The 24,878-nt window shown below is 53.8% G+C and overlaps 3 protein-coding genes across 7 annotated transcripts in view; 2 read left to right on the forward strand and 1 right to left on the reverse strand.

Moving 5' to 3' along the window:
• The first annotated feature begins 230 nt into the window (after positions 1–230).
• On the forward strand, positions 231–4,714 carry PPM1N (protein phosphatase, Mg2+/Mn2+ dependent 1N (putative)). Its single transcript, XM_061388651.1, has 5 exons — positions 231–1,206; positions 2,246–2,363; positions 2,440–2,545; positions 2,630–2,690; positions 4,238–4,714. The coding sequence occupies exons 1-5, from the start codon at positions 292–294 to the stop codon at positions 4,304–4,306; spliced, it is 1,269 nt and encodes a 422-aa protein (XP_061244635.1). The 5' UTR covers positions 231–291; the 3' UTR covers positions 4,307–4,714.
• Positions 4,715–7,436: 2,722 nt separating this feature from the next.
• On the forward strand, positions 7,437–20,881 carry VASP (vasodilator stimulated phosphoprotein). Of its 5 annotated transcripts, XM_061388655.1 has the most exons (14): positions 7,840–8,172; positions 12,029–12,219; positions 15,298–15,469; positions 15,554–15,719; positions 16,785–16,878; positions 17,371–17,420; positions 17,540–17,781; positions 17,917–18,017; positions 18,548–18,599; positions 18,761–18,797; positions 19,012–19,057; positions 19,211–19,301; positions 19,837–19,894; positions 20,022–20,881. In XM_061388655.1, the coding sequence occupies exons 3-14, from the start codon at positions 15,332–15,334 to the stop codon at positions 20,057–20,059; spliced, it is 1,113 nt and encodes a 370-aa protein (XP_061244639.1). In that variant the 5' UTR covers positions 7,840–8,172; positions 12,029–12,219; positions 15,298–15,331; the 3' UTR covers positions 20,060–20,881. The 5 variants fall into 5 exon arrangements, with proteins under 5 accessions (XP_061244641.1, XP_061244636.1, XP_061244638.1 ...); XM_061388657.1 differs by lacking the exons at positions 7,840–8,172; positions 12,029–12,219 and adding an exon at positions 7,437–7,562; XM_061388652.1 differs by lacking the exon at positions 12,029–12,219 and having other exon boundaries at positions 7,834–8,172.
• The window catches only part of OPA3 (outer mitochondrial membrane lipid metabolism regulator OPA3), a 69,051-nt gene continuing 64,616 nt past the window's right edge, over positions 20,444–24,878 (reverse strand). Inside the window, exon 2 of the mRNA XM_061388673.1 lies at positions 20,444–22,596. Within this exon, the coding sequence (XP_061244657.1) occupies positions 22,163–22,596 (434 nt within the window). The 3' untranslated portion in view covers positions 20,444–22,162. The remainder of the gene's footprint in view (positions 22,597–24,878) is intronic.

Below are 24,878 nucleotides of genomic sequence, written 5' to 3' on the forward strand. Positions count from 1 at the left end.
CTCTTCGGTAAACTGGAGATGATGATGTAAAATTATGTTTAGCTGTGGTCAGTGCTAGATTGGCACTATTGTCATTTTCCTCTGATCCAAACCCAAAGCCTCGCTTTGAAGATGCTGAAGAGGGAAGCCCTAAGAGTTCAACCCTTTCTAGTGACTTGAGTGCAAGTCAAGGGCATAGGAAGGAGATTTAGGTGGTTTAAAATGTCACAAGGCAGGGGATTAGTGGGCGGGTGGGGCGGGGATGGTTAGCAGGTGCAGAGGGTGGAGTCTTCCTGATCCCCAGGCCGAAGGATGGCGGCCCTTGCCCGCCTGCTGGAACGTCTCCTTTGGCCAGCCCGCAAGGAAGAGGAGGCGGAGGAAGAAGAGGAGGGATGCAGGTCTCCCAACCGGCCTCAGTCCCTCCTAGACGCGCCGCGTTGCGCCCAGCGGCCGCACGGGGGTGCGGCGGCGGCGTGGGGTCTGCGCTTCGGGGCTAGCGCAGTGCAGGGCTGGCGCGCACACATGGAGGATGCTCATTGCGCTTGCCTTGCGCTACCTGGGCTGCCCCCGGGCTGGGCTTTCTTCGCAGTCCTCGATGGCCACGGCGGGGCAAGAGCCGCCCTCTTCGGCGCGCGCCACCTGAAGGGCCAAGTACTTGAGGCTCTAGGCCCGGAGCCCAGCGAGCCCCAGGGAGTGTGCGAAGCACTGCGCCGCGCCTTTCTGAGCGCAGACGCGCGCCTGCGTGCTCTCTGGCCCCGCGGCGAGCCGGGGGGCTCCACCGCTGTGGCGTTACTGGTTTCCCCGCGCTTTCTGTACCTGGCGCACTGCGGTGACTCTCGCGCGGTGCTAAGTCGCGCCGGCGCCGTGGCCTTCAGCACCGAGGACCATCGGCCCCTCCGTCCCCGAGAACGTGAACGCATCCATGACGCGGGTGGCACCATCAGCCGTCGGCGCCTCGAGGGCTCTTTGGCAGTGTCCAGAGCCCTGGGAGACTTTGCCTACAAAGAGGCTCCAGGAAGGCCCCCAGAACAGCAACTCGTTTCCGCGGAGCCTGAGGTGACCGCCCTGGCACGCCAAGCGGAGGACGAGTTCATGCTCTTGGCTTCTGATGGCGTGTGGGACGCGATGTCCGGGTCTGCCCTAGTGGGACTGGTGGCATCGCGCCTCTGTTTGGGCTTGGCCCCAGAGCTTCTCTGCGCGCAGCTGTTGGACACGTGTCTTTGCAAGGTCCTGGGGGCGGGGCTTGAGGTCTTTGAGGGAAGAACCTAAGGACTTAGGGAAGAGGAGCTTTGATAGAGAGGCTAAAGTAAAACTAGAGGATGGGTGGGGCTCCATTAGGGGGCGGGGCCTGCAGGAACGGGGCAGGGTCAAAAGATGCAGAGGGCGGAGACTGAGGGAAGACTGGAGACAAGATGGGATGGACAGATACTCGAGGGGTTTAAGAGAAATGGCGTGGTCTTTTGGAATGGGACAGCTCTTAGGGCTTTCCAGGTGGTTCAGTGGTAAAGAATTCACCTGCAATATAGGAGATGGGGGAGACACAGGTTCGATTCGTGGGTTGGGAAGATCCACTGACGTAGGAAATGCCAACCCACTCCAGTATTCTTGCCGGGAAAATTCCACGGACAGAGGAGCCTGGTGGGTCACGGTCCATGGGGTCGCAAAGAATCGGATACGCCTGAAGCGACTAAACACAACCGCTTAGGCCTAGAGGTGGGTACTGAGGTGTGATTAGTGGCAGAAGGAAGAGCAGCTAAACAGCAAAGTGCGAAGAGCTTTGGAAAAGAGAAGTTGTCGTTGTTGTAGCTCAGTCATGTCCAGCTCTGCGACCCCATGAACAGCAGCACACCAGGCTTCCCTGTCCATCACTATCTCCGGGAGTTTGCTCAAACTCATTTCCATTGAGTCGGTGATGCCGTCCAACCATCTCATCCTCTGTTGCCCACTTCCCCTCCTGCCCTCAATCTTTCCCAGCATCAGGGTCTTTTCCAATGAGCCGGCTCTTCGCATCAGGTGGCCAAAATGGTTCTCCTTGATAGGGTGGGCTAGGACAGCAAGAGAGGGCGTGGCCTAAGCAATTGGTCTTTGTGAGAGGCTTGCTTTAGAATGGCAGAAGGGTGGGACTTTCGAGAAATGTGCATAACCAGATTGGGAAGGGGGCACTAGAACAAGGGTAATGTTCGGAAACTGCTGCCCAAGGCATAGAGCCCTGTGCTGGGGCTCTCACGCGTGTTCCACCAGGCTCTCTTTCCTCCACCTTCTCCAGGGCAGCCTGGACAACATGACCTGCCTCCTGGTCTGCTTTCCGGGGGCTCCCAGACCTTGTGAGGAGGCCATCAGGAAGGAGGTACTGCTCGATGCAGCCCTGGGACGCAGAGTTGCAGGTGAGCGGTGTTGGGAGTCCAGCAGAAGGGGTTGTCTGCCAGCCGAGCACCCCCACAATTCTTGTCTCTTTCTCAGAGCTGTGTGCTTCTGCCTCAGAGCCCCCCAGCTTGAACACAGTTTTCAGGACTCTGGCCTCTGAGGACATCCCGGATTTACCTCCTGGGGGAGGACTCTACTGCAAGTGAGTTGGGGTAAGGTAGGTTGGAATGGGAGAGTTGCTGGCCGGAGGAGGATGCCCTCCTGAAGGCCTTCCTTTGCTCTCTAGGGCCACAGTCATCGCTGAAGCTTATTCTCAGTTCTGCCAGGCCTCAAGACAGCGCTGCGTGGTAAGGACCCTGTATTCTTGAACGTTTTCATAGAAGCATGTAATTCAGGCCCCCACCCGATTCCTTTAAGTGATGGGGCAATTGCAGCCAGAGTGGATTTGCCAGATATATCAATAAATTCTCACACCTGTTCCTGAAGAACTGTGATAGGTGTGTGTGGGAAGGTGGGGGGTGGGATCGGAAGCAGAAGCAGAGAAGAGATTGTGCTTCTTCTCCAAGAAATATGCCTCTGACTTTGCTCCATCATTGGGAAAGACCCTGAAGTTGGGAAAGATTGAGGGCAGGAGGAGAAGGGGGCAACATAAGATGAGATGGTTGGATGGCATCACCGACTCAATGGACATAAGTTTGAGCAAACTCCCGGAGATAGTGAAGGAGGTGGAAGTCTTGCCTGCTGCAGCCTATGGGGTCACAAAGAATGGGACATGACTTAGCCACTGAACAACAACATTGCTCTGTGAAGCGCCATCATCCCAAGCACCACCCCCTCCATCCAGGAATAAGGCAGAAAAATTCACGGAACGTTGATGACCAACCTGATTGCACTGCGGAGACTACCAGGACATCTCTGAGGGTGGTCTAGGTCTTAGAGGACAGAGGTTGTGGATTGGGCCCAGATACCCCATTTGGGGGGCTTCCCTAGTGGTTCAGACAGTAAAGAATCTGCCTGCAATGCAGGAGACTTGGGTTCGATCCCTGGGTCGAGAAGATCCCCTGGAGAAGGGAATGGCTACCCACTCTAGTACTCTTGCCTGGAAAATTCCATGGACAGAAGAGCCTGGTGGACAACAGTCCGTGGGATCACAAAGCTTATTTGAAGATGTCCAAGGAGGTGGTGGGTGAAGCCATATAAACTAAGGTACAGGGTGGAGGTCTGGGAGGAAATATGAGAATGGAAACTGGAAGGCCTTTGCAGGGCAGAGAAGGGAGCTGGGTTATTTATTACTCTTTGGCGGGGGGTATGGATAATTTCTTAGCAGCAGAAAGGAGAACTTAGTAAGGATTCTTTTGATTTGTGAGTGCCAGAAACCTCATTCAAACTGCGAATACAAAGCAGAGAATTTACTGGTCCGTGTAATTGAAGAGTTCAGGGACTTAAGGCATGACTGCATCCAGTTGTCAAATGATGTCATGCAGTTAGTTTTATTTTCTCTGAGTTGGCTTCATTTCCTGGCAGGGTCTCCACATGAGGTGGCACAGAGTTTCTGCTCCAGGCTTACGTCCCAGGAACCTAACATCCCCAGTGGGGAGAGCAGGCGTTTCCCAGTAGGGGGCAGCCGCGGTTCCAGAGCTGCTTCTCATTGGCCACACTGGGTCAAGTGCCCGACCAGTGTCCGTGTCTCTGATTGGCCAGGCTGGGGTCACAGGTCCATCCCTTAGTGCCTGCCTTGGGGTCCCCTCGCCCTAAAACAAAGGGGTTGAAGAGATGAGGAATGTTGGTTCCTCAAAGGAAAAAATAGGAACGGAGCATTCAGAACACCAGGGAGTAAATACCGAGAGGCAAGAAGGGGTTCCTATTCACCGTCTTCCACGTTTTGTTTCTACAGAAGGGGCAGAAAGGGGCTGAGGAACCCACTGGCGCCCTTTCAGTCTCTGCCTTGCACTTGGAGGCTTAACAGCTGTCATCCTTTGAGGACCCTCTGCCCAGCAGGGACCTCAGCGGAATTAAGGAAGAGAACTCCCCTTCCCCAGTTATGAGACCAGCGGAAGGAAGAGAAGCTGATGGAGGAACCCCAGAATGTTTATTTCCCTTTTTCCTACTTCCCTCTCATAAGACGTCTTATGAGAGAGGGGAAATTCCACCCACCAGCTAGACCGAAAAAAAAAAAAAAAAAAAATCCAAACCCCCAAACCAAATGTCTAATAATTAGAGCTGACCGGACTCTGAAAAACACCCAGTTCAATAACCTTCTCTTTGCTTCCTATTTTTCATCTATTTGGCAGGAAGGTTGGGGAAAGTTTTTATGATTAAATTTTAATTACATAATTCAAAATATATTTTTGTGAAAAAAACCAAAAAAACATATGCATTATTTGCTCAGTCATTTGGCAAATATGTATGGGGCACCTACTGTGGGCAAAAGGCCCTGCTCATAGCCATCAACCTGGCAGACCCACTGAAGTTCCTCCCCCTGGAACTTCCTAGTGGGGGGCGTGGGGGGGTGGGGGAACAGCAAACAAGGGAACCCATAACAAGGTCATCTCAGACACTGAGAAGGGTCTTAAAAAAAAAAAAAAGGAGATGGGGGATTGATTAAGAAAACGTCTAGGGGAGCTATGTTGGTTTTTTTACATTGCTATCTATGAGTAGTAAGTTCACTTGGTTTGAAATTCACAGGGCACAAAATGGTATACAATGACAAGGCCCCACCCATAGTCATCATTCCATTTTCCACCTGGGGATGGTTGCTTTAGACAGGGGGGTCTGTGAACACCTCTGAGGAGGGGACAGCTGAGTAGAAACGTATCAGAGAACTAGTCAGCCACGCAAAAACCCCTCGGGGCAGAAGGAACAGCTAGTGTGAAAGCCTAGAGGAAAGATTGAACTTGACATTTTCTTTTTTTCTTTATTTTTTAAAATTTTGCTTGCACTGGGTCTTCAATGCTGCCCAGGGGCTTCCTCTAGTTGACAGCAGTGAGCGAGGGGTTCTGTGGTTTCGGGAGCTTGGGATCTAGGGCACGCCGGCTTCAGTAGTTGAGGCATATGGGCTCAGCAGTTGAGCTCAGAGGCTCTAGAGCACTGGGCTCAGTAGTTGTGGCGCATGGGCTTTGTTGCCCTGAGGGCATGTGGAAATCTTCCCCGACCCTGTCTCTAGCATTGGCGGTGGATTCTTAACCACTGGACCAGCAGGGACTTCCCAGACTTGGCATTTTTGAGATGAGGCTTGAGATTATGATCATCAAACTCTCCATGATGCCATTCACTGTCCTATTGGTAATCCCTGCAATGAGTTTGGAGTGGATTTTTCGAGACCTTTTATTGGACAAGTACACACACGTATATGGTACCTTAAAGTGTTTCCTTGATTTTTACTCATACCCTATGTATCATTTGGTAATTTGTTTCCTTTTACTCAATAATGTGTTAGAGCCTTCTTTCATGCCACTTGCACACACCTCATTCTTTTTAGCTGCCTCTCAGCACTTCAAATGAGATATGGAATGGTTTCAACACCCATCATCCTCTTGATGGCTATTTAGGTTGTTTCCAGTTTCTTACCCTTGCATTGCTGCTGCCATAAAGATTCTTGATCAGACTCCTGTGTACACATGCAAGAGTTTCTCTAGTGCAGGGGTCTCGCCACCTGTTTTGTACAGCACTTGAGCTAAGAATGATTTTTACATTTTTAAAGGGTTGTAAAAAATACATAAAAGAGGCTCTATGTCTAATATACTTAAAATATTTACTATTTGTGCTTTATTTATTTGGCTGCTCTGGGTCTTACTTGCAGCACCAGCGATCTAGTTCCCTGACCAGGGATGGAAACCGGGCTCCCTACTTGTGGTCTCAGCCTCTGGACCACCAGGGAAGTCCCTATTTGGATCTTTACCAAAAAATTTGCTGACTATAGTGCAAGTGGCACACAGAAGCACCACTTTCCCATTTCACAGATGGGAAAGCTGAGACCCAGAGAGGAGAAAGGACTTGCCCATGGTCACAAAGAACTGGGGTTCTCAAGTCTGTCCCCAAATGACTCACAGCCTGAGGAGACACAAAGAGAAATAATTATAACCTACAGTGGATCAGGGTTTAAGGCCTTCCACTGTGGGGTAGGGGAGAAGGAAATGGCAACCCACTCCAGTATTCTTGCTTAGAGAATCCTGTGGACGGAGGAGCCTGGTGGGCTGCCGTCTATGGGGTCGCAGAGAGTCGGACACGACTGAAGCGACTTAGCAGCAGCAATAGCAGCAGTGTACGGTAGAGAAGGGGAGAGGATTACTCAGTTCTTCAGAGAAGAATTAGTATCAGAGACTGGCCTAGAAGAATGAGATAAAGATCAGGGTATCGCCCAGGCAGCAGGCTCCTTTAGGAAACAGGTAGGAAGCTTGATTCCCTCACCAAATCAGCTAGGCCCTAAGAATTGTTTTACTCTCATTAACCACTGGAGTCCTGGTGGCTCAGGCAAGAGGGCTCTAGCCCAGATTTATTCCCTGCCTCTAGACCTCAGTTTATCCATTTCTAAACTTTCAACTGATTGCCCAGACTCCTGCCCTCCAGGCCAGGTGGCGCTCTACAGGAGGGGCGTGGTCATATTGCTGGCGTCTCGTGGGGGTGGAGTCTGCGGGTCCCGGTGCGGAAGCCCGGGAGGCTGTAGGGACTCAGCCTGAACCTTGCGCGTGGGGGAGGGGTCTCGCAGGAGTCGGTAGAGGGAGGGTCCTCCAACTCCGTGCCCTCGGATTGCTGCATGATCCCACCATCTTCCGCACGCGAAACTGAGTCACGGCGGGGCGTGCGTGGGTAGGGGGCCAGGAGCCTTATTCACACAGGGATCGGGAGTCCCATTCCCACCCAGGTCCACCGCTGCACCACCCCCCCCCACCCCGCCCCCCACACACACCCTGCGGTTGTGAGTCAGCGGCCGGCCGCGCCCCCTCGGCCCACTTCCTCCTCACCTTCCCTGGGCGGGCGGGGGTGGGGGGCAACGAGAGAGGTGGGCCCCCTCCCCACCCATCCCCCTCCTCGGCGAGGGAGGTGGATCACCCTAGTGACCCCTCATAAATTGGGGGAGGAGGGAGACCTTGGGGGGGGGGTAGTCCCGAAGGTAGGATTTAAGGGAGAAAATCGGAGAAAATCTATGCTTGACCCGAGGGTCCTCCTCGTCCCCCAAATTGAGAAGAATGTAAAGAAATGAAAAAAAGTCGATGAGGAGGGTAAGAAGAAATTCTGCCCCCCTGATATTCCCCTAAGAATTTCCATCGTGGCAGAGAACTCAGGATCAAGGAAGGATCCCTTCCTCTCTATCAAGCTTCCCCTCTAATTTGGGGGTGACCCCCAGAGTGCATCGCTGTGCAAAAATGTTGGGGAAGAGGGAAATAGCGGAAGTCGAAGGTTCCGCGTTGCCCTTTTAAGCGCCCTCCACCAACCCCCCCCAACCCCACCGCCTTAAGGTGTCCGCGGCCCCTTTAAGGCGCAGGGCATTGTGGGTGCGGGGAGTGGAATTTTGGAACGAAATGTAGCAAAGAGAAGTACAGTAGTAAGAGTAACATTGTAGCTGCTGCCGGCCGAGGGGGCGCGCCGGGGAGGGGACGCCGCACCCTCTTTCTGCCGCACGGACCCCCCGAGCAGAACCCCAGAGGGAAGAGGCGCCCGAGGACCCGCCCCGGCCCTGTCCACGTTCCCCCCCAGGACTCTATGGGGCGGGACCCTGGGGGAGACTGAGCAGAACCTAGAGCCAGCGCTGAATCTCTGAACCCCGAGCCAGGGGCGCCCCGGGAGCACCTAGCCCGTGGGCGCTCCGCCCGCCCGCTGAGCAGCCATGAGGTGAGCCTCCAACTGCCTCCAGACCGTTCCCTGGCCGGCGCGGGCTCCTGCCGCCCTGCCTTTGTCCCCTCCTCCCCCCAGCTTGGTCCCGGTTGGAATTTGGGGACTGGGCACTGGGCGCCTCGGATTTGAGGCCGAGCCCCCTTGGACGAGCTCCAAACACTGACCACTTCCCCTTGACTCTCAAGGCTCTAGGTGGTGCCGTGAGATTCTCCTGGGAGCCCTTAGGTTTGGGGGCGCTCCGAGGACTCCCGAAATTTTTTAAGACTTTTCAGAGAACCTCCAAGTTGGCAAATAATCCCTGCAGAGAAGCTAGGGGTTAGGCAGGACTCAGACTGCCCCCAAATCTCAACCTGGCCCTGAGAGGGATTATGGGGGGCCGGTTTGGGAATCCCCTGGGACCTGGAAGAGAGATTGAGACGTAGAGCTTGGTTTTCGGGGTCCCCCTATACATGGCGCTGGAAATTCTTCCCACGAGGGACTTTGCTCATTAACTTAGGGGGTACCTAACCCCTAAATTTGGGCGGTTCATCCCCCTGTGAAGGAGGTTGATGTGGACGGATCCAGGGACCCAGACGCAGTCTGGAGGGTCTGGTTGGGACTCCGGTTCCTCGCCGCTCCCCACCCACAATGTGCTTAAAACAGGCTGTGCCTAGGAGGGAGCGAGCGCTCTGTGCCGAGGGCGCCTCCCCGGCCCCGGCCCGAAGGGCGGCCCCTCTCCCCGACCTGCGCGGCCCTGGAGAGGAGGGGCGCGGCAGCTGGGGGAAGAGGGGCCTTTGTCTAACTGACTCACCTGTCGAGACAGCTGGTGTGTGTGTGTGTGTGTAGTGGGGGGGAGGCGGGCTGAGAGTGCCGTGGGCCGGCTGCTTTCCCCACCACGGCGCCTCCCCCTTCTCTCAACACCGCCCCCCCTTACCCAGCCGTCCGGAGTTGTGCGGTTGGAGGAGGGGGCGTTGGAAAGCCTCAAGGTCATAGCCCTCTCCCTCTGGGACTCAGGCTTCCCAGGGAGTTCCAGCTATCTTCCCAGGAATTTAATCCTGAGTGGGGGGCCCAAGGGACCCAGGGATTTTGTTTTTCCCGGAGCCTCCCTCAAAACTCCTGGGCTCACCTGAGGGCGGGGCCGGTGCAGACTGGGGGACCCGACTGGCCCTCCCCCTCATTCTCCCATCCTCCCCGGCCCCCCATAATCTCTCCCTTGAGGCCTGAGCCTGACAATACTATCTCCTTTCCTCTACTCTCTCAGAGACTTCCTGCTGCAAAGCCCCCAGCTTGAGGGGGAGGCCCCTGGGGGGCCGCTGGGGATTAACCCCCTGGGGCCCACATCCTCTCTCATCTGCCACGTTCCCTGCCCTTTGACATCTGGGTGGCATTCCTTTTTGTGGTCATTAGAGAATACCCCCTCCCACATTTGTTCCTTCTGCTGAAAAGGGATTGTTGGAAAATTTGGAACGATGGGGGCACCCACAGACACCCACAAGACTTCCTGCCTACTCTTACCGCCACTATAGCAACATCTCTAAAAGGTCTGCCCGGGAGAGAGGGCAGTTTTGGGGAGTCAGGCCCTGTTCCTTCACCTTCTTCCGGGGGGACTCTCCTCTCCTACTGCCCCCCAGCCCCGCCCTGTGCGCGCGCGCCCGCCCCCCCCCCCCCCCCCCGCCGCCCGCGTTTCCGGTCCCAGGCATGGTGGAAGGCGTGGAAGGCGGATGGCGGATGTCCGAGTTAGTGCTGCCTCACTCACTGAGACCGTAAAAGGGCAGGAGCAATGTCTGGGCCAGCCTCCCGCCCCCGCCTCCCCCAGTCCCAGAGGCCCTGGCCCTCCCACAAGGCCCCCTGCTACTGCGAGCCGTGACCAAACCTCCTGTATCTCCTGGGGGGTGGGCAGAAGTTAGCTGATGCCTGTCCCAGCAGAGGGTTACTCCCATCTCCTGAAGGGTCTTCCCTGCTGATGGCCACACTAGCCTTCTTGGGCTGTGCCCCTACTCCCAGGACAGCTAGGATTCAAAAAGACCCACGGCCCTGTCTAGGGGCTGCTGGGGAAACTGAGGGAGGCTCAAAGAGAGAAAAGGCCTGGCCCAAGATCCCTCAGAAATTTCTAAGCAGTGTTGAGGGATGGGAGGGCACTGGGATCCCCTGATTTCTGGCTGGTTAGGCTGGAGACAGTCTTGGGGACAGTTGGAAGAGAGGCTGTAAAGATGGAAAATTACAGTTCTTTTTTTTTTCTCAGTTTGACAAATATTTGTTGAGTGTCTGCCGTGTCCGGGACTCTGCGCTGGAATTCTGGGAAGTGGGGCAGAGGTCTGAGACTCTAAGGGCAGAGGAGACTCTAGAACTTGGTTCATTTATTATTGTTTTTAATAATGAGAGACCATTTGATCAAGCAACTCCTTTGTGCCAGGCATTGTACCAGGTGCCTGATTCAAATTAATCCTCACGGCAATTGTAAGAGATTGATACTATTATGATCGTCCCCCTTTCCCAGATGGGAAAATTGAGGCACTGGGGAATTAAGCAGATTACCTATTAAAGTCAGTTTGGAAGTAGGCAAGATTGGATATGAACTAAAGCCTCTTTCCAGACTATTGTACTCTTAAAGAAAAGCAAAGTCAAACCTTTAGTGGCCTTAGCAAAAAACAAGTAACCTGCTTTTACTGTACAAACACTGAAGATAATGCTGATAAGCAAGAAGGAACCCAGTTACCTTCCTGTTCACTTATGGGGAACTGAGGCCTGTCAAGGAGGAGGGACTAGAGTGAACCCATAGAAGCCCTACAGACGCTATACCTGTGTTTCTATCCAGGGTTGCTTCAAAGATTTGTAGTTTGTAAAGGCTGTGTATCCCTGGGTCTTTGTGGGGTGGATTACAGTTTAAGGGGCTATCAGATGAAGGGGTAGAAGGAAGGGCAAACCTCTCAATGGGTAAATTTCAGTAAACCAGAGTGACTGTGCTTGATTGCCTCCCATGATGAGAGGCTCTCTCTTTCCTGTATGTATTGCTTCTTGGCTCCCTTATATGTTGTTTGTGTGCTTAGTCACTTGAGTCTGACTTTTTGTGACCCTTTGGACTGTAGCCCGCCAGGCTCCTCTGTCCATGGCATTCTCCAGGCAAGAATATTGGAGTGGGTTGCCATTTCCTTCTCCAGGGGATCTTCCCAACCCAGGGATCAAACCCATATCTCCTATGACTCCTGCATTGCAGGCAGATTCTTTACTCTCTGAGCCATCGGGGAAGCTCTCCCTTTTGGTCCTGTGCCAAATTCCAGGTCCTGCGCTTAAGGCTTTTCTTATCTCTTTCAATCCTTACCAAACCCCAGGGAGTTACGGTTTCCAGGGCTGGAAAGTGAGGCTTAGAGAGGTGAAGCCATGCAGCAAGGGGTTGACTTCAATTCTCCTTTACTGACCACATACTGGAGATTTCCAGAATGGGAGGGCTTGTGGGAGAGTTCTGGGCTGACTGGGGATTCAGGCTGTCTCATGTCAAATTGAGGCTGTGAGACCCCAGTGTTGAATTGAAAGTGTTAGTCGCTCAGTTGTGTCTGACTCTTTGCAACCCCATGGAGCCTGCCAGGCTCCTCTGTGATGGGATTTCCCAGGTAGGAATACTGGAGTGGGTAGCTATGCCCTTCTCCAAGGGATCTTCCCAACCCAGGGATCAAACCCGTGTCTCCTGCATTGCAGGCAGATTCTTTACCATCTGAGCCACCAGGGAAGCCCCCAGAGACCACTGGAATTAAGCAGACCTTATATGCATCTCACTCCCGGCTTCCTGGCTGTGAGATTTTTCCGATCTAGCTTTTTGTCTGGTTTATAGGTGGATTTTTTTTTTTTTGTACTTAAGTAATGAATTAATTTTTTATAGGTAATACCAGCCCATGGTAAAACAAAGCAAAAAGAGAAGACATAATCAAGCAACTCAAGTGGGTAAACAGTGCGAACTGTCCACTTCCTGCCTCCCTTGTCAGACCCCCGGTGCCTCAGTGCCTCAGAGGCGAGCAGGGGAGGCTAGTCCCCTGAGAAGCAACCTCGCTTTTCACCACTCTGGGTGCAGAGGTATTTATATCCTCCCCAGCTTTTTTTTTTTTTTTTTTTAATCTCTCACACCACTTTATACCTTGCCTTAAAAAAAAAAAAAATCAGCTTAGCTGTTTCCTCATCTTTAAATGAGGTTAAGAACATTGGGGGTGGGGAAGATCAGGACTTGGGTTCAAATATGAGCCCCTGTGCTTGTTTGCTGTGTGACCTGGGATGGCTGTCTTCACTCCTCTGTGGCCACAGTTCCTTGTCTGGAAAAAGGGTGTGCACTGAGGTCACTGTAAGGTTCACTGTGGCAGCTGGAGCTCCGTACCTGGAACGGTGTCTGGGACACAGACTAACCAATACATGTCAGCTGCTGTTAAAAAAAAAAAAAATTTCCTTTTTTTATAGACGGCTAATTTAACAACTCCTGGATACCTGCTAGGTTCTAGGCACGAGTCTAGGTTCTGAGAACACAGTAGTGAACAGAAAAGACAAAAATCCCCGCCCTTGTGGTCCTGACATTTTGGTGGGGGAGACAGATAGAGCCCTGATGAAACACCCAACGGTGTGTGCAGTGAGAGCTTTTCCAGGTAGGGTAGTCAGGGAGGGCTTCTCGGAAGAGGTGATGGCTAAGCAGAGGCCCGAAGGAGGTGAAAATCCAGGTTGAGGGAGAAAGGGAGCGCAGCCCTGAGGTGGAGATGTGTCTGGCATGTTGAAGTGGGGGCTAGAACGGCTGGTGGGGCCAGTCGAGGGGAGATCAGAGATCATACAGATCATGAAGGCCGCAGAGAGAACTTGGCCAGAATAAAAATTCTGCTGGGAGCTGCCAGCGGAGCTTCCAAGAAGAGGAGATACACAATCTGACTTGTGTTTTAACAGGTTCCTTTTGCTGGAATGGGGATACCGTGGCTTGGAGAGGGACAAGACCAGTCCGGGGTCACTCGGCAAACACCCACAGCTCAGGCTAGTCCAGAGACTGAGCAGGGCAGGGGCTCTTGGAAAGAGCAAAGTGCAGCCAGGGTGGGGTAGCAACGAAGGCCCTGGGCACCTGGCCAGAGTCTGCCCTGGGTGTGGGTGGCAGGTGTGGGCGAGGCCTTAACCCTGCCCTGCCGGGGGCAGCGGAAGCCAGAAACAGCCCCTGAGGCTGCGCTTGTCTAGAACCAGCACCTGGTGCTTGGGGAGGACCCGCACAGTCCGTGGTGGTGAAGACAGTGGACTTGGGGGCCAGGTGGCCTGGGTTCCCATCCTCGCTCTGCTGCCCGCTGGCTGTGTGACCATGGGTGAGTCACACAACCTCTCTGTGCCACTGTTTGCAGTCTTTGCATAATGAGGATGAAATAGCCCACCTGGAAGAGCTGCACTGAGAATAAAATGAGAGATCCGGAGAAAGGGCTGGGTGAAGTGCCTGACAAGAGGGAGCCCCCCTAATTATGCAAACCTGGGGGCTTAGCTCCCTGGCCTAAGAACTCGGATCTGGGTCAGCTGAGGGGGCTTTCCCTGCCTTGTCTTTTATAGTGTCACTGTCACGCTTCAGCCCCTAGCCCTGGTAGAGACAGAGCCATTGTGGGGTATAATTTATCTCCCCGGAAACCTCTGACCACCAACTTCCTCTTTTTAGGAAAAAGTCTGGTGGGGGGTGGGGCTGGGCAGGGACTAGTGCTTCCCCCTGGTTTGTGGGTGACCTTGGCCAAGTCACTTCCCGTCTGGGAGCCTGAGTTTCCCCACTGAGAGAGGAGGGCATTGAACCTTTCCAGAAGGACTGGTGAGGGGTGGAGGAGGGCCCTTTGGTGCCTGTTCAGAGTGCCCAGGGAAGGGATGCTGACAGTTACTCAGCACTCATGCCAGGCACCACGCCAAGCATTCTACATGCCCAGACTCTTACTTCTCCCACTGCCCTGGGAGGTGGGGTCTGTCATTTCCCCAGTTTGCGGGCAAAGAAGATGACTTCTGTGGGAAGGTTGCTCGCCTGAGTCACATGGAGTAGGTGGCCCAGCGGGGGTTTGAACCTACGTCTGTGGATATCAGATCCTGAACCCTGAGCTGCGTTACTGAGCCCCCTCCCTGCAGGGCTAAGTCAGATGTCATCTCCTCCAGGAAGTCTTCTCTGATCCAAAGGCTGGGGCAGGCCCTGCTTCTGGGCAACCCCAGGCCTGGTCTTGGATTATCACCATGTGCGGACAGCACAGTCCCTTGCGATGCTCCCCTGCCCTGCAGGGTGGGGCCGGGGCTGTCTGGGTCACTGCCGGACACAGAGCAGGGAGTGTCTGCTGATGGCCGTTGGCGCCAGGGGGCGGGGAAGGGCTGGTGGTGCCGGATGGATGGGGTGGGCAGCAGGAAGGGGAAGAGCCTGGGATCTTGCATCGGTCCCCAACTTGCTGGAAGCCTCACCCTTCACCTCCCTGAGCCTCAGCTTCCTCCTCCACAGTGGGGAATGGGGGCAGGAAGGTCCAAGCCTCCCAGCAGAGACAGGGAAACTGAGGCTCCAGGCGCATCGGGCAGGGGCTTGTTCCCAGTGCTGCCCAGGACACCTGCTCTGTCCCTTGCATCCGCTTCTCCCGGGCCCCCTCCTCCAGCTCTCATGCCACATCTCTGTCTCTCGGTCCATCTCAGTCCTCTCTGTCTGCCTGTTTGTCTGCTCTCTGCCTTTGCCTCTCTTCTCCCCATTACTACTTTCAGTCCATCTCCCCTGTAACAATCTGACCCCCTTTCTTACCTCTCTCTCCCCATCGTCAGTCTGTATGTTTGTCTCTTCCAGCAGGTCTGACTCTTCCTCTTCCTGTCTCTTGCTCCCCATTTGACTGTCTGTCTCTTTCCTTGTCTGTCTCACATCCCCCGGTTTGTCTTATTTGTCTGTCTCTCCCGGTGTGTCTTTCGCCGTCCCACCTGTCTTTTTCTCCTCCAGTCTCCCTGTCTGGGTCTCTCCGAGGGCCTGTCCTCAGCCCTCTCTCTCGGTCTGTCTTCCTCTTCGTGGGTCCCCTATTCCTGGCACACTGGCTTTGCATCTCCGAATCTCCCAGGGGAACGAGAAGGCGACCGGCCCCTGGGGGGAGGATGCCAGGCTCCCCACAGCTAACTGGCCTCTCTCCCTTTTGCCCGCCTGCCTCTCTGCAGCGAGACGGTTGTGTGCACCAGCCGGGCCACGGTGATGCTCTATGATGACAGCAACAAGCGCTGGCTGCCCGCCGGCACGGGCCCGCAGGCCTTCAGCCGCGTCCAGATCTATCACAACCCCACCGCCAACTCCTTCCGGGTGGTCGGCCGCAAGATGCAGCCGGACCAGCAGGTGAGGCTCCCCTCCTCCTCACCCCCTCTGCCTGCGGGGCCTCACCACCGCTCACCCACTTCTCCCCTACCCCTCTCCCACCAGGTGGTCATCAACTGTGCCATCGTCCGGGGTGTCAAGTATAACCAGGCCACCCCCAACTTCCACCAGTGGCGCGATGCCCGGCAGGTCTGGGGCCTCAACTTTGGCAGCAAGGAGGATGCCACGCAGTTTGCCAACGGCATGGCCAGCGCCCTAGAGGCCTTGGAAGGTTAGAGACAGCGGGCGGAGGGGACCATTGAGCCCTGCGGTGGGGCCTGGGGCCACCCCTTTACCACTCGGCCTCAGTATACTCATCTGAAAACAGGGCTCATTCACTGCTGCTATGGAGAGTTACTGGGCTGACCAGAAAGCTCATTCAGGTTTTTCCGATGTTAGAGAGAAACCCACGTGGATTTTTTTGGCCATCCCAATTCTGTGGGCTCCTCTTTGCCCCAGTTGCACCCACATGTCAAACGCATGGTTCCTAAGAGCCCATTTTGCTCCATGAATTTTTACACTTGCACACTCCTGTGTGACCGCCTCCCAGATCAAGATAGAAATATTTCAGGCCTCCGGGGGGTTTCCTTTGCCCTTTCTCCAGGTAACCATTAGACTGACTGACGTCATTGTCAGTTAGTTTTCAAGCCACAATGTTAAGAAAAAACTTCCAGTTGGTATTTCTTAAACTGGAATGTGCCTGCGAGTCATCTAGGAAAAAATGCAGATTCTGAATCAGGTAGGTGGGCCAAGGCCGGAGCCTCTGTGCTTCCTGCGAGCTCCCTGATGATGCCAAAGTTGACCGGTCCATAAAGAGCGCTTTGAGGAGCAACAGTTTTAGGTGGCGGCTGTGCGTCTAGGTTCGCCGGTTGTCAAATGGTGGAGGCATTTGCTTCCAGGAGCAACTTCAGCGGCAGTCTGAAGCACAAGAAATACACGGGAGCGGGAGGCCTGAGGCTGGGTGAGGAGGGGGCTGTCAGCCTCTTCTGAGCTCTCAGGTAGGGGGTCTGAGCAGCTGTGACGGTGGGTTAAGAGCCTGGATTCTGGAATCTGCCTGAATTCAAGTCTTGTCCCTGCTAATTCCCATCTGCAGGCCTTGGGGTGGGTGACCCCCTTCTCTGGGCCTTGGCTGTCCTGCCTGTGATCTGGGTATCCTTCCAGTGCCCACCACCTGTCAGCTCAGTCAGGGGAAGCGGGTGCCAACCCTCCTTACAGGGTACCTGGAAGCCCCTCGGGAGCGTGCCAAGGGGTGGGGCTGGCTTCCGTGTGACTCACTAGCCTTTACTCTCACTTCCAGGAGGTGGGCCCCCGCCCCCGCCACCACCTACAGCGCCTCCCACCTGGTCTGCCCAGAATGGCCCCTCGCCAGAGGAGATGGAGCAGCAGAAAAGGTGGGGCCAGTCCCCGGTGGGAAACCCTCCCCCAGCCAGAGTTCTAGGTGGTTCCAGAACCCCTGACGCTTAGAGTTAAGACCTCTCCAACTTTGAATTTTCAGAATGTTCCAACTCCCAGGGGACTAGAAATCCACATCTTTAAGAACCACTCCCCCGCCACTTGGAGTTTGAAAAACTCCTGATGCCCAGAGTTACAGAACCCTTCAAATCTCAGTCCCCTGGACTCACAGAGTCCAGAACTGGGTTTTTTAAAGGATCTTGGGCGTTTTGTGATTCCTGATGGTCTGATGACTAGATCGCTCACATCCTGGTCTCACCCTTTCCCGGCCCTCACCACCCCACCCCCGAGCCCTTTCCTGGGCCCCTGGGAGATAGAAGAAATGAGCGGGGCTTAGGAACCAGCCCTGCCGGACACCTCTGAGAGGCAATCCGGGAGGTTGCTGGCCATCTGGGGGCCCTGAGTGATAGCCACTCGCCCTCCCTCCCCAGGCAGCAGCAGTCAGAGCTCATGGAGCGGGAGCGCAGAGCCTCCAACGCAGGTGATTGCTCAAATGGCCTCAGGGGTCAGGGGACCGCCCCAGAGGAGGGGGTGGGCCAGCCGGACAACAAAGAATGAAGCTTCTCTCTTAGCACCCCTCCTGTTTTGTTTTTCTTACAGGAGGCCCGCCTGCTCCCTCAGCTGGGGCACCACCACCGCCCCCAGGACCTCCCCCTCCTCCGGGTCCACCCCCACCCCCTGGTCTCTCCTCCTCAGGGGTCTCGGCTGCCACGCAGGGAGCAGGGGGAGGCCCACCCCCGGCACCCCCTCTCCCTACAGCACAAGGCCCCAGTGGTGGAGGGACTGGGGCCCCCAGCCTGGCCTCAGCCATTGCTGGTGCCAAACTCAGGAAAGTTAGCAAGGTGAGGGGTAGGCGCAGTGGGTGTGGGGTGATGGGTCTGATATAATAATGGAATGAGGCCAGAGTTGCCTGGGAGCCTCACAGGAGGGCTGGGAGGCCCCCCCGTAAAGCCCTCTCTTCTCTGTAATTTCTCCAGCAGGAAGAGGCTTCAGCGGGGCCTGTGGCCCCCAAAGCTGAGAGCAGTCGAAGCACGGGTGGAGGCCTCATGGAAGAGATGAACGCCATGCTGGCCCGGAGGTGAGCCTGAGCCCAGAGCTCTCAATGGTCGTGGAAAGCTCTCAAAACAAACCTCTCAGCCCAGCAGTTATCACCTGGAGATTCCGGTTCAGTTGGACCAGGTGTGGGGAGGGCTCAGATTCCTGGTTAGTTTGTTTCTTTGGGTGAAAGTTCATCCTTTGATTGCCAGGTTTGAGATATACTGATGGGGACTGCATTCTCCTGAGATGGCTGAGGTTTGCAACCCCCTAGGTAGCCTCTGGAATGTCTGGAACTCAGAATTTTAGGACCTTAGATGACCTAGCCTCAGAAGCTGGGGACTCTGCCCTGAGAATTTTGTGATTCCCAAATGCAGGAATCCTAAACGCCACCCCCATCCCCTCATTCGCGAACAGCACCCTCTTTAACTTCTAAAATTAAAATGTGCTTAGCCTTGATGAATTCCAGAAGCCTGCACCCTAGGACCCACTTTTCCAGAACCCTGGGGAAGGGAACTGTTGAGTGGCTGAGAGAGGACAGAAGCCATCTGTTTCTGCCTTTCTCTCCCGCAGAAGGAAAGCCACGCAAGTTGGGGAGAAACCCGCCAAGGATGAATCTGCCAATGTGAGTTAAGGACCCTTCCTGCCTAATACACCTTAGGATATACCATTAGAGTAGGAATATTGGGGCGGGGGCTGTGATAGGGATTGGCTGTGTTTGAAGGTGGAGGAAGAAAAGGAGCAGAATGGCCATGTCTGGCTCGTGACAGTTTTATTTCCCACCAGCAGGAGGAGTCAGACGCCAGAGTCCCAGCCCACAGTGGTGAGTGAGAGCCCAGTCTAGTCACAGGAACTACAAGTCCCAGGATGCCCTCTTCTCATATATAACACACCTTCATGGGAAAGTCTGTACAGATAATTCTGGGGATTGTAGTCTGAGATGGTTCTTGGAACGGGGGCTGATGAGGCTCGGGAAGAAAGGCTGAGGGAGGGCATTCCTTGTTCCTGATCTTTTTGACTTATTGTCTGTCCCACAGAATCTGTGCGGAGACCCTGGGAGAAGAACAGCACAACCTTGCCAAGGTGGGCCATCAATACTGGGGCCCTACCTCCAGAAAGAGTCGGACTTGCCAAATTTGTAGGGAGGAACACAGTGTGACCCCTGGAATGGGAGGCAGGGGAGGCAGACCCTCTCTCTAACCTTGTTTCTGCCCCACACCATGCCACCTCTCCCAGGATGAAGTCGTCTTCTTCAGTGACCACTTCCGAGGCCCACCCCGCTACGCCTAGTTCCAGTGACGAGTCAGACCTGGAGAGGGTGAAACAGGTAGGGGAGGGGACTGGGGGTGAGGCTCAGGGGATAGAAAGGAGATCTGGGTCTAGACTCTGCCACTGACCTGCTATGTGATTCTAGAAAAGGCCTTGGAACCCTCAGCTTCCCAGTCTGAAAACTGGAGAAATTGGATCGTGTCAGGGATGACAGACCCCATAACCACCTTGTCCAATGCCCATGACAGACCTTACTAATCTATCACTGCACTCATTCCTGATGAGTATCCAGAATCTTTTTCAGCACACTGGCTGCAGACATTTATCACCAACCAGAGTTGGCAGGAGACTGGAATGTCTTATTTGCCAGCCCTGGTACTGGATGTTCTCCAGTACTTTTTTCTCTGGCTCAGAGGATCCAGAATTCTCCCCTAGAAATCTCAGTCACTTTATGGCCTGGCCAGTGATGTCATAGTGTGTGTGTGATACAGGTCTTGACCCTCCTTCCTCTGGCCCCTCAGTCATTAAACGGGGGATTCACTTCTGCAAGTCCAGGTACTCTTCCTCATTGGTTGTACCCCCATTATTTTCAGGAGCTTCTGGAAGAGGTGAGGAAGGAATTGCAGAAAGTGAAAGAGGAAATAATTGAAGGTGAGGTGTTTTCCTTTTTAAACATGTATTTATTTTGGAGGCATGGTGTCCCTTGGAAAGCCCTTGTTTTGGAAGGGAGAAGGGGAAGAGGCTCTGCCCCTGACCTCTGCCCACTGTTTCTTTCCAGCCTTTGTTCAGGAGCTGAGGAAGCGGGGTGCCCCCTGACCACAGGGCCCCAGAAAATCCAGTTTCTCCTTTCCGCACACCCCCTCCGCCTGTCACCCTGCTTTCCCTGCCTCAACTCGACTTGGAATTGGCTGAAGTCTACACAGGAATGCATCTTCCCCACTCCCTATGTCACTTGGAAAATTCCAAGGGGGTGTGGCTTCCCCAGCACCACGCCCACACCCATATTGGCTGCTGATTGGCTGGGGAAGCCCCCACCCTTTGTTCCCTTTGGTCCTTCCCCTCTGCCATCCCCTTGGGGCTGGTTCCTCTGCTGGGGATGTACCAAGTAACCCCACAGTAAGGGGGAAGGAAGGAGGGAATTTCACATTCCCTTGTAGATTCACTTTAACGCTTAATGCCTTTGAAGTTTTGTTTTTTAAGAAAAAAAAGTATATATATATATATATATTTAGGTTTGTTGCGGGGGGAGGAAATTTTTTTTTCTCTTTGGTTTTGATAAAATGGGATGTGGGAGTTTTTAAATGCTGTGCCCCTGGCTTGTCCCATTTGGGACAGCTGTGTAAGGAGGGTTGTCCCACCAGGCTGGGGGTGCCTCCCCTTACCCCAGGGACCGACCTCCCTTCCCTCTGGCTCCTTCCCCTTTTCTATGAGGAATTAAGATGCTGTAACTTTTTGGAACCTCAGTTTTTTGGTTTTTTATTTGGGTAGGTTTTGGGGTCTAGGCCATTTTTACCCCCTGGGGATAAACAAGATAAGGGGGAAAGGAATAGGGGAGGAAACCTCTCCTCTTACCTTCACCTTTAGCTTCTTGGAAATGGGCCCCTGTGGAATAAATCTGCCAGTTTTTATAAATGCTAAGATTTCTGGCGTCATTTGACTAGCTGCTCTCATGAGGATGGGCATGTCCCTCCCTCCCTCAGTAATCCACCTTCCCTCACTTTCCTCCTTCCCACCAGAACCTGCTCCTCTGCCCCCTCTTGCTTCCCGGTGCCCCTCAACAGGCAGCTTCCTTAGTCCTTTCCACCCAGCCCTAAAGAAAGCCAAGGGCATCCCTCATTGACCGTTTGCCCTTGGGCCAGACCCTTGGGTTCTCCTGGACCTCAGTGTCTCGGTCTGGGAAAGGACTCAAAGGATGACTCAGGCAGGGCTCCTCCCACCGGGAACCCTTCCAGCTTCTACTTTTAGTGAGCCTTGTACCCATTTGGCAGATGTACATTATGGTTTTCAAGACACTTTCTTAAGATGACTTTTTCCCCCCAGAGCTCCTTTAATTATTATAATATTTACAGTCTTAAAAAGTAGAATTCAGGAATCAGAGGTCATACACACCCACTTCAGTGGTTCATTGGGTGGGCAGGGGGTAGGTGAGGTAGGTAACAGCCTGGTGGAATTATTCCATTCTGTTGGAGGTAGGGAACTTCAGGGCTGAGGGGCAGACTTCAGTGGCAGAAGACTTTGAATGAAGGTGGGTGGTAACTGAGTGTCCAGTTCAAAGGCAGGAAGTAAGGGGGAATCCCTGAGTACTCTGAAGGGCAGATTTGGATGGAGGAAAGGGTGGAAGGGGAGATCCACTTAAAGAGGGGAGGACCCCAGTCAGGATACCAATGGTGGACTAAATACAGGAGACACAGAGTGACTCAGAAGAGCTGATGCATGCCAAGATCCACCCTATTCCTAATCCCCTAAAAGAGTGAGGTAGATGGAAGGTCATGGGGTCAGGAAGTCCATCAGAGGTTTCTATATTTCCACTACAATGTTCTGTACCAGTGGAGAAGCGGGAAAAGGTAGATGGGGGTCCCAGGAAGAGGACCACTCCTCAGGTAGGTTGAAGATGTGAGTGATAAAATTAGAGATGGTGTAATGGTGGGTGGGTGGGGTCCAATGGAAGACACCGCTTCTCCATTCCAAAGTGCTAAACCAGTGGAGTAGGGCGTGGAGGTTTGGGCTGGAACGCTTCACCAGTGGATGGGGGAGTCCCAGTAGAAGGTACCCCTCACTGGGCAGGTTAGTAGGGAGGTGACCAAAGGCCTGGTTGGATCAACCCCTGTCCAGGATCCCGACTGCCCCTAAAGGGGCCTGGTGGTATTAGCTCGGCCGGTTCAGGGAGGGATAGTGCAGACAGACATACCAGCCCAGACTTCAGTCCTGTCCGAGACCTGGGTCTGGCGGCCCCTCATCCCTTGGTGTGGGCTCTTCCTGGGGCGCCGGCGGCAGGTCCTGGACGCAGAGCTGGGCGCGCACCTCTCGCATCTGCGCCTGCAGCTCCTCCAGGGCGCCCGGCGGCGGCGCCGCCTGCACCTGCGCCTGCAGGGCCTCCAGCACCAGCGCCAGGTGGTCCACCTCGTCCCGCATCGCGTCCCAGGCGGCGAGCTGCTCTCCCTCCTTGCGACGCTGTTGCGTCTTTTGTCGCGAGTACTCCAGCACCAGGCAGCCGCAGGCCACCAAGAAGATGGTGGCCTCGCCCAGCAGCTCGGCGCCCAGCTCCGCAGCTGCCTCCTCGTTCAACGGCTTGATGGTTTCCGCATTGAAGCCCATGAGGCGCATCTTGGCCCGCATCTCGACCCAGTGGTACACTGCAGGGGAAGAGAGGGGTCGGGGATCTTGGCTGGGACCGCAAGCCCTGCCCCTCGATGCTCAGTGTTCCTGTCGGAGCAATGGGGACGCAGCGGCCAGAATCGCGAGCGCTAGTGGGAAATGGGCGCCTTAACCAAGACCGGCGCCGGGCCTCGCAGTTACCTGACCAGAAGTGGCCTTGAGGGCATTATTTTGAAAACGTCCAGAAGGTTCTGGTTAACTACTGCAGATGAGAATTGCTGCCCTGGAGGGGAGGTCCAGGGTGTGGGGCAGCATCTCTAGGGGGAGGTGAGTGGTCATAAGTCCAGGGCAGGTGTAAACCTTGCTCCTGCCCCACCCCCAACCCACCAGCCAGGCTCCTTCCCTCTCCCCAAAGGTGGAGCTGATGGTGATGCACTCCATCCGGAAGTGAGTTCAGTGTGGGGTTTGGGGCTTTGTACAGAGCTCAGGGCTGGGGCTACTGCTCTAATGCCAACTTCTTCCTTATCTGATCACTTGTGTGAACAAGAGTTATCACCATTGTCCTTGTTTGTCAATGCAAGAGTGGCCTAGAGTTGATATTTAAGCCTGAATCCCTGCAGTAATAATTAATACTCATCCATTGATACAAGAACTGATGGGGAAAATAAGGTTCCTTGGGCTCATTAAGGGATGAATTTCTGAAAACATTTATACTTGACCCTTGCCAACCATCCTCCACAGCAATCAGGCTGACCTAATACGGCTTTTTTTTTTTTTTTTTGCAAGTTAGAAGAATAACATGCACGTGGTGGGGGGGATCATTTAGATCACACAGAAGTGAGTAAATTGTAAGACAAAAGTCCATCTTTCCACCTCCAGTTTTGGTCCTCCTAGTCCTCAAAGGTTAACCACTTTTTTTTTTTTGGTCACACTCTGACTGGCGGATCTCAGTTTCCTGACCAGGCATTGAACCCAGGCCACATCAACGAAAGCATGGAATCCTAATCATCTGACCACCAGGGAACTCCAAAGGTTGACCGCTTTTGATCTTTTTCTGTTAACATTTGTTAAGCAAAACATGATAAGGACTAGCCGTAAAGAAAAAGTTTGACACACTGGAATGCTCTGAAATTCATTCCTGTTTGATGCCCCAGAGGGCAATTCCCTGGCAATCTAGTAGTTAAGACTCCATGCATCCAATGCTTCGGGTCCTGGTCTGATCCCTGGTGGGGGAACTAAGTTTCCACATGCTGACCCAATGTGATCAAAAAAGAAAAAAAGGGGGGGAAAAGACACAAGCAAGAGAAAGAAAAGGCAAGTTCCAGACTTGGAGAAGCCATTTGCACCATACCTATCTGACAAATAACTCAGATTCAGGATATGCAAAGACCTCCTGGGGATCAATAAGAGCATGTGAGACCAGTCAATAGAAAAAGACTTGAATCACCTAAGAGGAGAACTAAATGGCCACTCTGTGTGTGTGTGTGTGTGTGTGTGTGTGTGTGTGTGTGTGTGTGTGTTAGTCTCTCAGCCATATCTGACTCTGAGACCCCATGGACTGTACTCTGCCAGGCTCCTCTGTCCCTGGGATTTCCCTGGCAGAATACTGGAGTGGGTTGCCATTCCCTTCTCCAGGGAATCTTTCTGACCCAGGGATGGAACCCAGGTCTCTTGCATTGCAGGCAGATTTTTTACCATATGAGCCACTAGGGAAGCCCACTAGACACGTTAAAAAAAAAAAAAAGCTGACCTCTATTACACATCAGGGAAATACTAATTAAAATCACAAAGAGAAAGCCCTATAAACCCCCCAGAATAGCTGAAATGAAAACACCAAACATCCTGAAGTGAAGTGAAAGTCACTCAGTCGTGTCCAACTCTTTGGGATCCCATGGACTATATTGTCCATGAAATTCTCCAGGCCAGAATACTGGAGTGGGTAACCTTTCCCTTCTCCAGGGGATCTTCCCAACCCAGGAATCGAACTGGGGTCTCCTGCATTGCAGGCGGATTCTTTACCAGATGAACCACAAGGGAAGCCCAAAGACAGTGGAGTAGGTAGCCTATCCCTTCTCCAGTGGATCTTCCCAACCCAGGAATCGAACTGGGGTCTCCTGCATTGCAGGCAGATTCTTTACCAGCTGAGCTATGACGGAAGCCTGTTTCTACATATCCTAAGTGCTGCTTAAGACAAACTGCAGTCAGACTCCGAGGAGGTCATTGAGGACACACACCCACTCAGGCAGCTGGTTGGCAGTGGACTACTAAATTTAGCATCCAATCCTGATAAACCAGCAATTCCGCTCCTGGGTGGACACCC

The sequence above is a fragment of the Bos javanicus genome, chromosome 18, assembly GCF_032452875.1.
Source record: "Bos javanicus breed banteng chromosome 18, ARS-OSU_banteng_1.0, whole genome shotgun sequence".
NCBI classification, from domain to species: domain Eukaryota; kingdom Metazoa; phylum Chordata; class Mammalia; order Artiodactyla; family Bovidae; genus Bos; species Bos javanicus.